The sequence below is a fragment of the Cervus elaphus genome, chromosome 11 (genome assembly GCF_910594005.1).
Source record: "Cervus elaphus chromosome 11, mCerEla1.1, whole genome shotgun sequence".
Classification (NCBI taxonomy): Eukaryota; Metazoa; Chordata; class Mammalia; order Artiodactyla; family Cervidae; genus Cervus; species Cervus elaphus.
The window spans coordinates 78,473,662-78,491,095 of NC_057825.1; the positions used below are offsets into that span (position 1 = coordinate 78,473,662).

The following is a 17,434-nucleotide window of genomic DNA, read 5'->3' on the forward strand; positions in this document are numbered from 1 at the left end:
CAAAGTGCCAGAGTCACTTCAGCTATTGTATAAGGCTGGCACAGCCTTCTTTGACAAGGGAAAAACACAGAGGATGTATAAGAGAGTGAGAAAAAATATTTTCAGGTTGTATTAAGAGAATGATATACTAGGAATGACAGCTGGAGGAAAAACACCATGAAACAGAATGATGGTTAAGACAAAATTACACATCCATGTTAAACAAAACAAAACAAACAAAATAATATATCCATGTAAAAACAGTAACTTGGTTGAAATTCTGTAAGACCAAGAACAGATGACCAGGCTTGCTTGAAACAGCTACCTAGGCCAGTGTGGATTTCATACATATTCCAAAGGTGAGTGATCTGAAAAGCAATTAGAAAGGGAGGAAATATAAATTTGGGTAGTATAACTGGCTTTTTTCAAAAGTACCTTGGGTCTAGCTTATTTTAAAAAGATTCGTTCACAATATGCACACATATTTGTATGTGTAGGAGGAAAACTGCAGAACAGGACGGTTGGCTCTGTGTCGAGATAAGCATGTAGGTGTGGCGCAGATGTGGTTGGTGATCAAATCCTTGCCAAGTGGGAGCTAGTTCTGTTTAAGCTTTCTAACATGTGAAAGCCACGTGTTAAACCTTTTACACAAAGTATCTTCTGATAATTAACTAAAAATTTCACAAATGGGGAGAGAGCCACATCTATGTTTTACTTTGGTCACCTGACATGAAGAACCGACTCATTGGAAAAGACTCTAAAGATGGGAAAGACTGAAGGCAGAAGAAGGGGACGACAGAGGATGAGATGGTTGGATGGTGTCACTGATGCAATGGACATGAGTTTGAGTAGGCTCCAGAAGTTGGTGATGGACAGGAAAGCCTGGTGTGCTGAAGTCCATGGGGTTGAAAAGAGTTGGACATGACTGAGCAACTGAACTGAACTGATGTAATAAAAATTTAGCTATGGTCCTGAAATAACTGGTAGGGGACAGTTCCCTACTGGTACAAAAGCATAAAGTAAGCTCAAATAGCAGCTAATATCTATTAAAGAGAAAAAAAATTGGCTACAATATGACTAAAAAATACGTACTTACACTGTGATAACATTAAGATCTTGAATAGGGTATGGAATATGAATTTGTTGACAGAACAGGCAGAATTTAGGACATGATTAGGAACAGTAATTAACCGCTTTTACAAGGGTTAACACCTCCCCTCAAATCACTGGATTCCACAAAACAAAAACATGTAGAGATTTCATTATCAATTTTCTAGTTATTATCTCAGCTAAGACCACACTGACCATGTGTAGTCTTTTGTTCTGTCACAATCACGGAATAATAACTTCAACTTGCAAGTGAATTTCTTCTCTTCTTACTCTTCTGCAGCAGGGGTTACAAAAATTTTGGAACTGATCTTGATTCTTCACTTGAGTTCTGCAAACTTCAAAATCAACTAAACTGCACCTTTCTAGATAACCTCTCAGTTGACAGATTCAGCAATTTAACTGTACATACACTGTTAATTCACTCTTACACCATCCTTGAAAATAAAAAACTATTGTTTCTAGATAACTGATCTATGAAAATGCAAAGACAAATGTCATTTAGGGATCCCTTCAGTTAATAATATATTCCCATAAACGATGATTTTCAAAACTCCAAATTTTACAGTGCATAACAAAAAAAAATGTTAATGGTATTCAAAAATCAATAGTTATACAAATTAACTGTGTTGAGATTCCTCAGGAGGTACAAGTAATTTTTATAATACACAGGTGCTCTGAAACCAGAAGTCACAGAATTAAATGAGTTTCTCTCAGCTGATATTATACCAACCATTTGAAGCATGAATGGATTTTAAGTCTTTTTGTTCATGTTAGATGAATGAAAATGCCTTTCTTATAGGTACTTTTTAAAATGATGATGGGCTAGTATCTAATAAAGCTTCAAAGTATGAAAAATACCCTAGCCTCTATAAATAACAGTAACCCAAATCCCAAGTGATCAGGTTGTTTTAAAGATTCTGTTCTTTACAGTGTGTTTATATCTCTAAACACTGAAGCAAAGCTTTGCTTTTGAAGACTAGCTCCTGCCTTGTGTCACAAATCAACTGGAAAGAATGGGTTGGACTAAGGGTGACCATAGCTATGAAACCTCCAAGCCCGCATTTACACCACAGCCCAGAGGAAAGTGCAGTAATGATCACTATGTGAAGAAAATAAACATCCCATGAGACACAGGCACTGTGGAATGCCTAAGGAATAATTCTGTTAAAATCAATGACCAGAAAGGATCACAAAGGAAACCAGAGGATCATGTTATTTGTTCAGAGTCCATATTAATGCCATCTTTCAGACACACATAGAACTTTCTTCAGAATGAACTTTTGTATAGTTTAATCCAACCCTAAAAAGCCAAGTAAAGCACAAAATATACTTTCTAAAACAGAGTAGACAATTTCCAGTGAAGACTCACAGAAATAAGCTAAGACAAGTCACAAGAGCATGACATATAACCAACAACCTACTGTTTATCAGTAGGATAAAACTACTGTTTTATCAGTTAACTATCTTAACTATCAGTTAAGATAAAAACTCGAAGAGCTAGACATATAAGAGAACACACTGGCTGAGTCCATTTATGTGAATTTTGGGAAAAATAACAATTTATGATGAGAGAAGTCAGAATAATGATTACCTGAGAAGAGGAGATCACTGACTTGGAAGGAACATAAGGGATCCTTGTTCATCATCTAGATCTCAGTGGTGGTTATATGCATGTACATACATGTAAAACTTTATAAGCTGGGCATCTAAGTGTACTTAATATACTTTATTATATGTATATCTCAATTGAAAATAAGATTAAGAACTTAAAACTGAAAATCCTCCCTCCAGCTAAATACTTTGTGAAGACACCATCTTCTAAATAGAGACATAGATACACACAGATACAGAATCCATTCAAAACTAAATTTTAAAAATCATAACAGCTCAGGAAAGCTCTTCTCTCTGCCAAATAGTGGTGAAGGTGTTGTCACATTTCATCTCATTCAAAACAGATGGAGATGACAAACAGAAGTATTTTAGGAGAAAGACTGACAATGAAATCTTGGCAGTGGAATTCTCATCTTTTGTTCATCAAACAGAATTACATTATGGTAAACTGGACTATTGTTCAGCAAATATTCACTCCCTCTGTGGGCCTCCAAGAGAGTGTATTCTTCCATTCTGTTGAGGTTGGGTCTAGCTATGTGACTTGTGTGGCCAACTGGATGTTAATGCTGCGTGACATAACAGAGCCTTGACATGAGTTTGTGCATTTAGACTTGCGCTACTGATGTTTGCCAACAGAAGAAGAGAGAGATACACAGCAGGACCCAACCTACAGTTTCACACCTGAATCAGCCCAGTATAGTTCAGCAGAACCCTAGATAATCTGTAGAGCGGTGTGCAAGATATTAATGCTTGTTGTTTATAAAGCGATGACATTCTGGGCAGTTTAACCTATGTTTTTCCCTTTGGGGAATTAAGAGCTTATTCACCCAAAGCTAGCAGTGCTGTGAGCAGAGCAAACAGCCTACAGCTGCTGCTCCTCTTTGGAATGATCTCAATTTAAGAAAGATTCATCTCCCCCATCTCCTGGGGCAGCCTGCATCCAATGAGGCAGGAGTGTACAGGCTGAGGTCATTCGCACAGCATCAGAGCCCACCTTCTCCCTCTGTTCAATTCTGCCTCCCTCCCTTCTCTTCCACAGGTGTATATCCCAACAGTGCTCCTTAATACATTTCCAGCATTCAAATCTCATTGCAGAATCTGTTTCCCAGGAACTCAACATGTAACATTTTGCCAATGACAAAATGACACCCATATATATTCAGTACTAACTACTGATTTGTTCAGTTAAGAGTTTTACAAAAAATTTTATATGTATAACACCAGCACAATATACAGCATTCAGACTATCAAGTCTATTTTAAAATTAATGAGCATATGGTTTTTTCCAAGTAGAAATAGAAATTCTCATGACTAAACCTCAAACCACCATCAAGGCAAACATTTTTATATTTAAGTAGTATGCCATCCAATTAGTTTTTGCTTCAGTGCACAGCACTCAAAGGAAAAGCCTTCATTCATAATCAGATTTGTGAGGACCTGGTTGTCATTCACTCATATCAATCTATAAGACACCCAGAGACATGTTCTTCTGTGAACTCACACTTTCATTATCATCAAGAGAAAGCTCTAGGTGTGGCAGGCGATGGTAACCCCGTGGCCCTAATGTCACTTCCCACTTACTTTGAGCATAACTGTGGGGTCTTCCCCCCGCTCTGATTCTAGACACAACCCAGACAAACACAGAATACAACTGTGTAGAGACACTGAAGAACAAACAATGCAGGCTAAGATAATTCAGCAAGCGGAGGTATGAGAGGTGAGCTTCCACACAGATCTGAGCTTTTACCTGGAGGGTATTTCTAAACTGCTACAAGAGAGAACAGACCAAACAGAAAGTCAGCTTTGTACTAAGCTAAGGTGAAAATGGGGAGAAGGCAATGGCACCCCACTCCGGTACTCTCGCCTGGAAAATCCCATGGACGGAGGAGCCTGGTAGGCTGCAGTCCATGCGGTTGCTAAGAGTCGGACACGACTGAGTGACTTCACTTTCACATTTCCTTTCACGCATCGGAGAAGGAAATGGCAACCCACTCCAATGTTCTTGCCTAGAGAATCCCAGGGATGGGGAAGCCTGGTGGGCTGCCGTCTATGGGGTCGCACAGAGTTGGACACGACTGACAAGACTTAGCAGCAGCAGCAGCAAGATGAAAATGGGCAAGACCACTTTCACCTCTGAGGGAGCAAAACCCTTGGATATTTCAGGTCTAACTGAGAATTACAATATGTTAAAATAATTGGTATCATACATGTTCTCTGACCACAAGCCCCAAAGCAATTAAGATAGATTTATGAACTGCATTTCCTTGGAAATTAACTCCCAATCAAATGCAAAATTATAAAGTAAATTAGGAAATACTTAGAACCAAGTGATAATGAAAATATTACATATTAAAATATGAGATATATAGGGACATTTATAATCCTAATTACTAATAACAGAAAAGTAGATAAATGATATTAATGAGCTAAAAATTGGTCTTGTAAAGTTGGTATAGGAATATCAGGGTAAAGCCAAAGAAAAGAAGAAGGAAGAAAATAATAAATAGAAAACAAATATACAATAAAGAAAATCAACAAACCTAAAATCTCATTCTTTTAGACAAGAAAAAGAGAATTTTCCAGCAAAACTATCAAGGAAAAAAATAAGAAATGACACATAAACAATAATAGGAATATTCCCAGGTGGCCCAGTGATTAGGATTCCACGCTTTCACTGCAGAGGGCATGGTTTAATTTCTGGTCAGGGAACTAAGACCCCACAAGCTGCATGGCATGGCCAAAACCAGACAAAATTCCTATGAAAGATTATGTTGCTAAATTTGAAAACCTAAGGAAAAACAGAAAATCTCCTGATGTAACTGACCAAATGACTTAGATAGAATAAAAACTTACTCTAATTATTAATCAAATTATAACCATATCCCAAATGGAGGGATTTTCTACAAAGTAAATGACCTATACTCTTCAAAATGCCATGGTCACAAAAGACAAAAAGAGTGAAGAACTGCTCAGGATTGAAAGTAATTAAGGAGATAAGACAACTAAATGCAGTGATTCTCAAGTAGATCTTGGATGAGAAAGAAAATTTTTTTCTCCTGACCTTACTGAGACAACTAGCAAATCTGACTAAAGCCTTTAGATTAGATAACAATATTATATGTTCATTTCCTGAGTCTGAAAACTGTACTGTGGTTAAGTGAGAAACGATCCTTGTTCTTTCAGGAAATACCTCCTCAAATACTTTGAAATAAAGGCACATCTAATCTGTAAGTAAGTAAGTGTTAGTTGCTCAGTCATGCCTGACTCTTTGCAACCCCATGGACTGCAGCCCACCAGGCTCCTCTGTCCCTGAGATTTTCTAGGCAAGGATACTGGAGTGGGTTGCCATTTCCTTCTCCAGGGGATCTTCCCAACCCAGGGATGGAACCCGGGTCTCCTGCACTGCAGGCAGATTCTTTACCGACTGAGCTATAAGGGAAGCCCAAACTTACTCCCAAACAGTTCCGAAATAACAATATGAATATAGAGAAAGAATGATAAAGGAAACATGGTAAATGTTAATATTGGGGAATTAGGGTGAGGAGGGTACAGGAAGTCTTAGTACTATTTTTACATTATCTCAAAATACAAAAATAAAGTTTTAAGAAATGTAACAGCAAGCCTTCATTAACACACACTTATAAATTCAAATCTCTTCACCATGAACCCTCAACAAAGAAGTCAAAACAATTTTCACTATATTGCCCCATAGTTCAATTGTGCAGTGATTTTCTAATGTTTCTTTTATTAGTGTAAAATGCATGGGAGGAAGTCAAGTAAAAGGCAACATACACTGAAAACAAAAAATAAAACAAAAACAAATTTACGCTCAAATTTAAAAGAAAGAGATGGATAAACAGATGCTTAACACAAGGAAACAACTGCCCCCAAGACAGTTGGAAGTGTCTCTAAGGTCATTTTATATCATTTTAAAATTCTTACCTGCATTAGATCATCAGACAAAATGAAAATGTGCTTAATGTAGTAAAGTACTGCCTTAATACTGTATTTAGAAGGAAGGAAAATTTCATGTTTTGTATGTTTTACTGCAGTGGCAATCCATTAGTTCAAATTCTAATTTTAGTCTTGTATACATGGATACTCAGAAGTACTCTTAAGTTCTAGCAAAATGAGTTTTAAAAATTACATGAATTCTCATTTAATCAATTTTACATTCATTATGAAGACTAGATTTTTTTTTTAATGTAAGTTGATGCCTAAAATGTTCATTAGATTTATATACTGTACCAAGTACAATTTCTTTAAATGATGTAATGACTGTGATTTCCAAACTGATCTCAATTCACAGTACCCTCAAAGCCCTAAATGAAGTGTCTGATGTGAACAGGAATCACAAACAAATAGTGAAGTCCATGGTCAACAGCTGGCATTTTAACAGAGTATCTGAGGGATAAAACTACTGTTGGTTAAATAAATTTTCTCTTCTCAGAAAAAGAAGTTATTTTTTCTAAGTTTTTCTTGATGGGAAAATTTTTTTTTTTTAAAAGTATAGCTTGTTTGAAGCGGAAGATCTTTAAACTATAAGTGATTTCCCTGTAACAACTATGTTAAAATGGTTAAAATGTATGGTTAATCATAGCCTAACAATCACATTCAAACTTGATAATCTACTACAATGACAGTAAATATGGCATGAAAAAAACCGTTGCAGTCAATAACGCTATAAAATCAGAGGAAACTAAATGAGACGCAACAAAGATGAGGGGAAGGAAATGTATCATCGTCATCATCAGCTCAACAATAACAACTAATGTTTACTGAGCTCTTTTAATGCGCCCGACACTGTTCTAAATGATCTACAAATATTATCCTGTTTAATCCTCAAGGTGATGCCACAAGGTAAGTCAGAGACAGGCTTTTCTGGAGGCTGAAGGAGGACACTGAGGCACCGCCTGCTTTCTCTTCTAGTGAAGATGGGGCTGCAAGAGCCAGATGAGCTCAGTGTTTGCGAACATCACCTTAAATGAAGGTACAGAAACTGCTGAACACAATCACTTCTGGAATACTGATGGAAGCTCAAAAAGACTTGTGACATAGCAATAAATGAGTTGCCTTCCACCCAATCTGGACAGTCAATGACATGGTGAGCTCTATGCCCCTCAAGAGTATACCAGCCCCAAGGTATACTCTGGCAAGCCAACGCAGTTCCATCAACTTCTATATGCTTGCATACATATATCAGCAACTAACAGGGGCACGTGTGCATACCCTCTTCTTGTCAATCTATAACCTCAAAGCAGAAAGACTTTATTATTACCATTGCTGAAGAGGAAGCTCAGACACAGTGAGGTTAAACAACTTGCACAAGGCTATATGGACCAAAAGCTACAGAACTAGAGGGAAAAAAAAAAGAATAAAAAAAGTACATTCATTTGTATATGAACATTCATGTTCATAGCAGCATTATTCACAGTAGCCAACAACTCAAGCTCCTACTGACAGATGAAGGATAAACAAAATGTAACATATACAAACAATGGATTGTTATTCAGCCTTAAAAGGCAGGAAATGCTGACATATACTACAATATGGATGAACTCTCTTCAAGACTGTTATGCTGAGCAAGCCACCAAAGGGCAAATATACGGTTCCACTTATATGAGGTACCTAGAGTAATCAAATTCTAAGAGATATAAAGTAGAATGGTGACTGCCAAGGCCTGGGGACTGTTTGAAGGATCTGGGTTTTTACCCTAAGTGCAATGAAAAGACACTAAAGCAAATAAAAAGACACTATCTTATATAAGGTAAGGGACAGCAAAATCAAAGTTGCATTTTTAAAAGATCAGAAATAATACAGAAATTAGAGATGTTCCAGCATGTGATTTTCTCCCTACTAAGTCAACCCTTTCTCAGAACCAGACTTTAGCATCAGGAAACCTAAGTTTCTAGGTTTATGTAAGTTATTTAACCATTATCTCTAATATAGTCCATCCTAAAAGATTTCTAAGGCCCCCCAAAACTCAAAAAGCTTTGAGTCCTATTCTCCCACCTGTTTTGGCACTCAGAGTCCAGACAAAAGAGAAACCTGGTACTTCTGCAAATACCTATTCTCAGAGACAGAGGCTTTCCTCCAGCAATGGCTCCCTAATAATGCACATGGCACCTGGCCCTCCCGGCCACAAGCAGAAAGGAGCAGTCTAGGACATCCACCAGCTATTACTAACTAACCACTTCTTAGCTTACTTTGTTCCAAGGAATTCTGCGTCCACAAAGCAGGAGGAAAGGAGAGTGAATGTGGGGATTGGTATAAACCGATTTTTTTCTTTCTTTGCATATTGTACGAAGTACAATATTGTACTAAGTATATTTAATATTTTAGTGAAATAAACGTGAAATCTATGAAGCCTCTGTGACGTCAATGTTTTAACAAATATAAATCTTATTATATGGCTTAGACTAGTAGGGTTTGAAATTCACAGCCCAGCTATGTTTGTAACAGGTCTCAAAATGAGGAAGTTAGATCCAACAATCCTGCAGGCAGCACAATTACCTGCTCCCAAAATATTACTGGTGATTTGATAAACTGGCATACACTGTCTTGGACAAGCAGATGTGTCAGCTGAAAGCTAACCATAGTCCTCAGAGGACAAGTCACAGAGGAGATCACCCCAACAGGGAACCTAGGTCGCAGCAGCTCCACAACCCAGCCCTTCTCTGTGCTCTCCAGATCCATGGTCTGGTCACCTGATAGAGAAAGGTACTAACCTGTGGGTCTGTGAACAACGAAAGCAAAATGAGAATCCAAATCTTCAAATTCAACTAAATGATGAAGCCATTTTCATTTAATGGCACAAAACAATTTAGCAACCTTTTGCACACTGTTCTTGGAAACAATGTGCAAAACTCTTTTATCAACATAATATTAATTTTAAACCACTGCCATTCATTTTTTTAGAAATGCCTTAAGATCTCATATTTTAGCATCAAAGTAGTAGGCCCGGACACCACTGGGCAAACAGGATTAAAGGTGAAGGCATGGCCTCTGAAATAACAAGAGGCACCCTGCTTTCAAGACTTCTAAAAAGATGTCAATTTTATGCAACTGAAAGTAATACAATCTCAACACAAGAACATACAGAAAGTCCAAGTGAAGTTGAACCTAGACTAGGTAAAGCAGGAAACCAAGACACATAAATGTTGTAGACAAAAACAACCAGTCTTCAGCATTGCCTGATCCAAGACAGACAACCATGATGTTTAAACTCAAGCTACTTTAACAAGAACAAACCAGAAGAGGTAATCTGACGGAGAGAACTCCTCAGGAGTCAAGATCCAGATCCTGTCTCTTAAACCAGCTGTACAAACAAGCTGTATACAAACCCAATTTCCTAAGCCTCTGAGCATACTGATGCTTAAAAAAAGTATAATACAACACATAATTTAAGATAATAGTGTAATTAAAAAGTGACTCCAAAGTGCTAAATACTAAACAAAATAAAAACAGAAGAGATGATAACAACCGGAGGGTGTGAAAGTACCTACCTAGATGGCATGCAATACACAAATATTAAAAAAAAACAACACCACAGACACACACACACACACCATATAGTTAAACTAATTAAGATATAAAGATTGTATCCCCTTTAAAATATTTCTTTTTACAATGGCCTTCAACGAACAAAAACAAATACTGCCCTCTTCTCAAAGAAATTCATACATTGTCCCACCAGTTACCAGCAGTGGGAAGCAGAGAGCCGCCGCAGCTGTGAGTCAAGAGCCCACACACCTGCTCTTCACCTGTCAGACTGAACTTAAGGCAAATCCCAGCCCCAGCTGTCTTGTCACAAGAGCCCTGTCCCATCTCAGGAACTGGCTTTGTAGTCTCACTCCTCAGTGTAGAGGAAATTTGCTGGATTACAAAAGAGATAGCAACCCCCTCCTTAATAATCTGGGAACCATTATAAGAACACTGTCAAATCACAAGAGACTGACTACATAAGTGACAGTTTCTCTATACAAGGCAAAATCATGCAACATTAGAAAAAAATTTGCAGATTCTTATATGAAACAGTGTTATGTTATAGTGTTAGGAAAAACATGAGGTAGAGGGGAGGCACAGTATAAAACGCTCTTTTTAAATGACTTCAACTCTACGTTAAAAACAAAGTCATGTGGAACTTATTATCAGTATCAAAATTTATTATAATATGGTGCTTTCACAGGGACAAATAGGTCAATGAAACAAGAGACCAGATTAAGAATCCTAAGCATTTTTAGGATCATGAAATAAGATAGAAGAGGCATTACAAAATTCTGAGGCAACAACAAATTCAATAAAAGATGCTGGAATAATTAATTTTCCATGTGGAGAAAAAAATGAGACTGCTACCTCACTTCATTCTTAAAAACATAAACTCCAAATGTATTCGTCTTACATACGAAAAAAACTTTAAAACTATTAGAAAAAAACAGAACAATAATATAAGTGAAGAATGGACAAAGGATACATTAATCTAAAATACTAAAAAGAAAAAAATCTGAAGAGTCAATATGAAAACATGCTAAGCCTCATTAAGTACTCATGGAATTATAAATTAAAATAAAATAGTGTGAGATTAGTAAAAAATTTTAGTCTGAACATACCAAGTGTCCAAGCGTTGAAGACAATGTAAGGAAATGGAGGTAGAAAGAAGTACAGTCATTAACTGCTTATAGGATTACAAATTTCTAGTATGGCGTATAGAATAATTTTGACGCATGTGGTCAAACTGAAAATGAGCACTATCCTATGAATCACCATGAATAATTATTCCAATTCTAATTACAGCCTGGAAAGCTGGCACACATGCTCAGAAAGGATATGTGTTAGAATTCCCAATGCAGCGTCATGGGTAATAGCAAAGGGAAAATGCTTTTAAAGCAGTCCAGATGTTCACTGATTGGTAAAAGCATACATACATAATATGGAGTAGTATTCTGTGAAAGAATACTACAAGTATTACCAACCAGTAAAAGTGAGTGAAGGAGGTACATATTTATTAACATGGCGCCATCTCACCAATAAACAAATAGCAAAATGTAACAAAGTAAACGTAAACACATGTAAGACAATGTTTATGTGGTTTTGGAAACATCAATACATAGCACATCTAGAAAAGCAGGACTAGATAGCAGTACACTAGATACAGCAGCTGCCTCTTCTCAGGAGGCAGTGATGAGCAGGGTCAGAGGTACAGAGAGAGGATGGGGAATAACATTAGGGAGAGAATATGAGAGATTTCATCAGTAATACAGCAGTGGAATGGCTCATTGGAAAAGACCCTGATGCTGGGAAGGATTGAGGGCAGGAGGAGAAGGGGAGGACAGAGATGAGATGGTTGGGTGGCATCACCGACTCGATGGACATGAGTTTGAGCAAGCTCCAGGAGTTAGTGATGGACAGGGAGGCCTGGCATGCTGCAGTCCTGGGGTTGCAAAGAGTTGGACACAACTGAGCGACTGAACTGACTGATAGTGGTGGAAAAGTCGTTTATTGCAAAGAACTAATAAAATACTAATATCTGCTTTAGGTGGCATTGCATCGTATTTTATCATTATTTTATCCTCTGTGCTATTCTGTAATTTGCTAGTTTATTGTTTACAATGCATAGAAAATCGCCAAAAGGAAACATAACAAAATGATAAGAATATTCCACTTTGGGTAATGAGGACAAAACTTTTCTTTTTTTGGTTGCTGTTGTACTTTATTTTTTAATTTTTTCATAATAAGAATAATTAATTTTAGAATCGGGGAAAATTTTATGTGTACAGATAGTGATTAGATTCCATGTAGTTCTGATTCACACAAACTCACACATATACTTTTGCATCTAAAAGTATTAAGCAACCAAAATACAAATCTATCTTGAAACCTCTAAATTTTCATAAAAAATTAATGTAGAAACAAGATAACAAAACTCTTTTCTATAAACAATATTCTAGTCTTTGAGAAAGGATAAAGAAAAAGGTTCCTTAAAGACTATAGACTATTAATGTTTACACCTCTAATTGTACAAAAATACAAGAAAGCTTTGTAAGAAACAAATTTGTCACACATTCTAGTACAAGTTTTTATATTATCATGATAAATATCTTGTGTAAAATATTTGAAATTGGAGTATAAAGCAATAAAACCTGTAATTGTACTCCATCAGAAAACAAAATGCTAACTTTTTTGTGTGTCTTTTTTTTTTATTTATTTTCTCATTTATTTTTATTAGTTGGAAGCTAATTATTTTACAATATTGTAGTGATTTTTGCCATACATTGACATGAATCAGCCATGGATTTACTAAAATGCTAATTTTTATTATCTATAACAAATATCAAACAATTTAACCTTGTCAAACCTCAGTTTTCCCGTTTGTACTAATAACATGAGTGTCATACCATGCCTATCTCAGAGGGTGTGGAAATCAACACAGTAAGGCAGTTCAACAGGCAAAAGTATGCAGGTCTGCTTTGATGGAGGGCACAGAGGAAGAAGCAACAGCCAAGCTCCAGCCACAGCAGACATCAGGGGTATAAACCGAATGTGGAAAACCTCATTTGGTCACCAAGGGAAGAAAGGAAATAGTCTTAAAAGAAAGCAACCATAATATAATGAAATAATTGGGGAAAACAGAACTTTTTGCTAATGAACAGACCAAAAAAAAAAAAAAACTTTAAATACTGATACTAAATAATGACACAACAAAAGGACTCCTATAGCAATGGTTTCAAGAAATGGTCACTTGCACTTAAATTGTAAAGCACTACATGTGAGCTACAACCATTTACGTACATAGACACAGTACATGAAAAAAGCACAAAAGTCAAGACAGGTGGATCAGAATACTGAACTGTTTTCTCCAAAATGTTTTTTGTTTTTTTTTTAATCATTTTATACCCACTCAGTGAATAGTCGTCATTCTTGCTTGTCTCAATTCACAAACATAAGGGGGTGACTTAGAAATGAGACAGCCCAGTTAACTTACCAGCCAAGCCAAATCAACCTAATAGCAGGCCTTAGAGCCGGGAAGTTCTCAGGTCTATAACATTGCTATATCAGCTTTTAAATTAAACAAGCAGCAGAAGAAATAATAAGCCCCAAATTTCAAACAGCATCTTACCAGGGTGATGTCTCGAGAAGCTGCAGCTGCACTCATATGCAAACTAGGCTGCCTTACAGAACTGCTACAATCAAGGGCTCGAGCAAACGTCCCAACAGCACTGGGTAAACCATAACAACAAAAAGGAAAGATTAAGGCACTGTTGTTCTTTTATCTTGAAAAAAAAAAAAAAGTCGGGGTAGTAAACGAACAATTGTACAAGTCAAACAAGTTCTTTGATGTTTAAGATTCAAATATCAGATAAAAAGTATTCTTTACAATTTAAGAAATGACAAGCCAATTCACTATACACATAGGTCATTACAATTAAATTAAGAAGCTTGTGTGGCATTAACAAGGGAAAGATCTATAGTGAAATTTCATGTAGTTAACCATCTGGTATACAACTGTGTTTCCAAAATGAGAAATACATTAGATGCAGAATTTGACTATTACTGTAAAGCAAGTTGTGACCACCTTTTTAGCCCAAATGGTGAAATTCCAGTAATGTTTTTCCCTTGAAATGAGATATCGTCAACTGTAGCAACCTAGTACAACTGTAGCTACATATTCCTTTGAGGAATATGTAACAGATTTCCATTTAAGGAAAGAAAAACAATTATCACAATACTGATTTAAATTTAATGATTTAGAAGGCTTTTCCATATATAGAGAACTCTAACTTCAAGAAATAAAACATGAAGAGAAGATTTCCTCCTTGTTGTCTACGCTTTAACATGTTAGCTGTTAAGTTTTTTTTTAAGGTTTTAATTAAAATATAAAACACGTGCAAAAAGCACACATTGTACCACTCTTTGGATACCACAAAGTCAATGCATCCACGTCAGCAGCATGCAGGTCAAGACTCTGACCTGACAGCACTCAGGTGCCTGTGTTCCTTCCCAGTCACCACGCGTCCCCAAGGGGAGCAAGCATCCCAGATTCTAACACCCAAGGTAAGTTTTGCTCAAGAGAGAACTTAAACAGAATCACGCACTGCACACTCTTCATAACCAGCTTCTTTTGCTCAAAACCATGTTTGTGGGCTCACCCGTGCTGCCTGTTGTAGCTGTGTCCATTCATCTTCCTTGCTGTGGAGCATTACTTGGCGTGGTGTCCCACCCCAACCCTGCTGTTGATGAACATTTGTTTCCAGTCTGGGGCTACTATGGATAGTGCCACTGCTGCCATCTTCATACATATATTTTGGCACACAGATGTATGCATTTCTGCTGGGTATATATTTAGGACTGAAACTTTAGGGATGTGTGTGTTAGATGACAGCAAACAGTTTTCCAGAGCAGCTGTACCAACTTGCACTACAACCAATAGGATATGTGGGTACTGGTTGCCCCACCTCTGCACCAATGCTTGACACTGGAATGTGCAGTGGTACTTAACTGGGTCTTAATTTGTACTTAGATTTTTTTTTTAAAAAAAAACAAAACTTGAAAAAGATACGGGGAGTATCTCCTTGGTGTCTCTCATGCTGGCTTCAAGAGAAAAGAAAACATGGCCCTTGGCAATCAGGAAAAGGAAAGAACAATAAAAATCAAATCTGAAACTGCAAAGCCTACTAAATAAACCAAAATCCAGGTAACCTGTCTGGAGACTCCAGGCCAGCGATTCCACCAATGATTCAGTCCCAAATCTTCATTTCAGTCTCATCTATTTCACTGATTGGCTCCTCCCCAGCAACGTACACCAACCAAGTCTCCTCATCCAATCAGTTAGTGGCTAGGCATCTGGGCTCTGGAGTCTGAATGCCTAGCCACCGATAACAGTGCCTAACTTCCATGGTGACCAACACTATGAACAGTACAAAGGATGGGCTAAGGGCTTCTGTCCTTTGCATTATGACAAACATCCAACAAAAAATTAGAGAATATAATGGAGATGATTATAATTATGTCCAGATCTACCTCACTCTAATATTTTGCCATGTTTGAAGCAATAAATATATACTGTACAGCACAGGGAAATACAGCCATTACTCTGAAATAACTTTAGATGGAATATAATCTATAAAAATACTGAAACACTATGTTGTACACCTGAAACTAATATACTATTGTAAATCCAACATATTTCAATAAAATAAATCAAAAACTAAGCTAAAAAGATAATATTTTGCCACATCTGGTTCATTCTTTAAGGAAATAAATATTATAAATTTCGTTAGAGCCCCCATATACATTCCCAGAACTCATACATGCATACATAATATGCATGTGCATACATAAGCCCATTAATGAAATAATAAGACATTGTTTGCATGTTGTAAACTTTTTCTTTTTTTAAAGTCTTTATTGAATTTGTTACAATATTGCTTCTGATTTTTTGGTGACAGGCATGTGGGATCTTAACTCCCCAACTAGGGTTTGAACCCATACCCCCTTCATTGGAAGGCAAAGTCTTAACCACTGGACCACCAGGGAAGACCCCACTGTAAACTATTTTTATCAGTTGATCATACTTTTTCTTTATTCAACACTATTTTTGAGGTTTATCTCTGCTATGTATAGCCCTATTTCATTCTTTTAATTGCTGTAAATTAAATTCATTTTAATTGTTGTAAATACTCCATTACTAAATAAACCTCAATTCACTCATCAACTGCTTGCTGGTGTACTTTTAGGTTTTTTCCAATTTTTTTGCTATGACAATGCTATGATAATATCTTTTACTTCTGTTTTGCCGCAATTCCTTCAAGAATATCATTTACTTTTATAATTGAGAAAATAAAACTAAACTTCTAAAAAACAAAACAAAAAAACTAGACTTCTATCCCATTCTTTTCTCAAGAAAAGGGGCAGGGGGCACACAAGACAGTCAGGGAGCCAGACTTAGAACTCCTAAGGAAAGCCTTACACCTAGCGACCGACCTTACTCACATGTGGTTGCAATCAGAGGGGCACATTATTATTTACACCTGGAGAGTCCCTCATGTGGAGAAGGAAATGGCAACCCACTCCAGTGTCCTTGCCTGGAAATCCCAGGGACGGGGGAGCCTGGTGGGCTGCCGTCTATGGGGTGGCAGAGTCGGACACGACTGAAGCGACTTAGCCGCAGCAGCAGCAGCAGTCCCTCACGGGCTTAAAGGAGATCACTACTTTAATTAAAGATACGGGATTTCAGCTGTTGAATTTCTTCTTTATAATTTTTTGCAGTGCTGAAATTTTTACAAGGAGCATTTATTTTCTTAATAAAAATTAATCTATTTTCATTTTTAAAACAAAAACTAATGCCAATAAATCAATATTATTAAAATAAATCACAGTATTTAGGAAGTAGTGTGATACATATTAGGCTTTCTTACACAGAAGAATACAACCAATGAAAAAAAGTAGAACACAAAGAAAGGAAAACTCACAAATTTTCTATGAATTCTTTCATATTACAAATATATATGTGAGTGTGTGTGTATATATATATATCTTGCCTCAACAGCGCCATACTCACCGGGCTACAACTAAAAATTGGTCAATCTGTCGGTCTGTAAGTGGGCTATTTGGGTCCCAAACCTTCACTTCCAATTTTGACTGTTCTCTCTCATCTGATTCTCCTGTCCAAGAAGAAAGAAAAGGGAGTCTTGTTACTCACAAGGCACATACACTGTCACATATGATTGATGATTGT

At 36.9% G+C, this 17,434-nt stretch overlaps 1 protein-coding gene across 10 annotated transcripts in view; it reads right to left on the reverse strand.

The window, feature by feature from the left end:
- MTA3 (metastasis associated 1 family member 3) overlaps positions 1 to 17,434 on the reverse strand; it is a 196,708-nt gene that overhangs the window by 86,069 nt on the left and 93,205 nt on the right. For all 10 annotated transcript variants that reach the window (XR_006343568.1, XM_043918149.1, XM_043918144.1 and 7 more), the window contains exons 7-8: positions 17,258 to 17,360; positions 13,817 to 13,916 (exon numbers count right to left, since the gene is read on the reverse strand). Coding sequence is in view for 9 of the 10 variants with exons in the window: in XM_043918149.1 (XP_043774084.1) it covers positions 13,817 to 13,916; positions 17,258 to 17,360 (203 nt within the window). In the remaining variant the exon portion in view is untranslated. The remainder of the gene's footprint in view (positions 1 to 13,816; positions 13,917 to 17,257; positions 17,361 to 17,434) is intronic.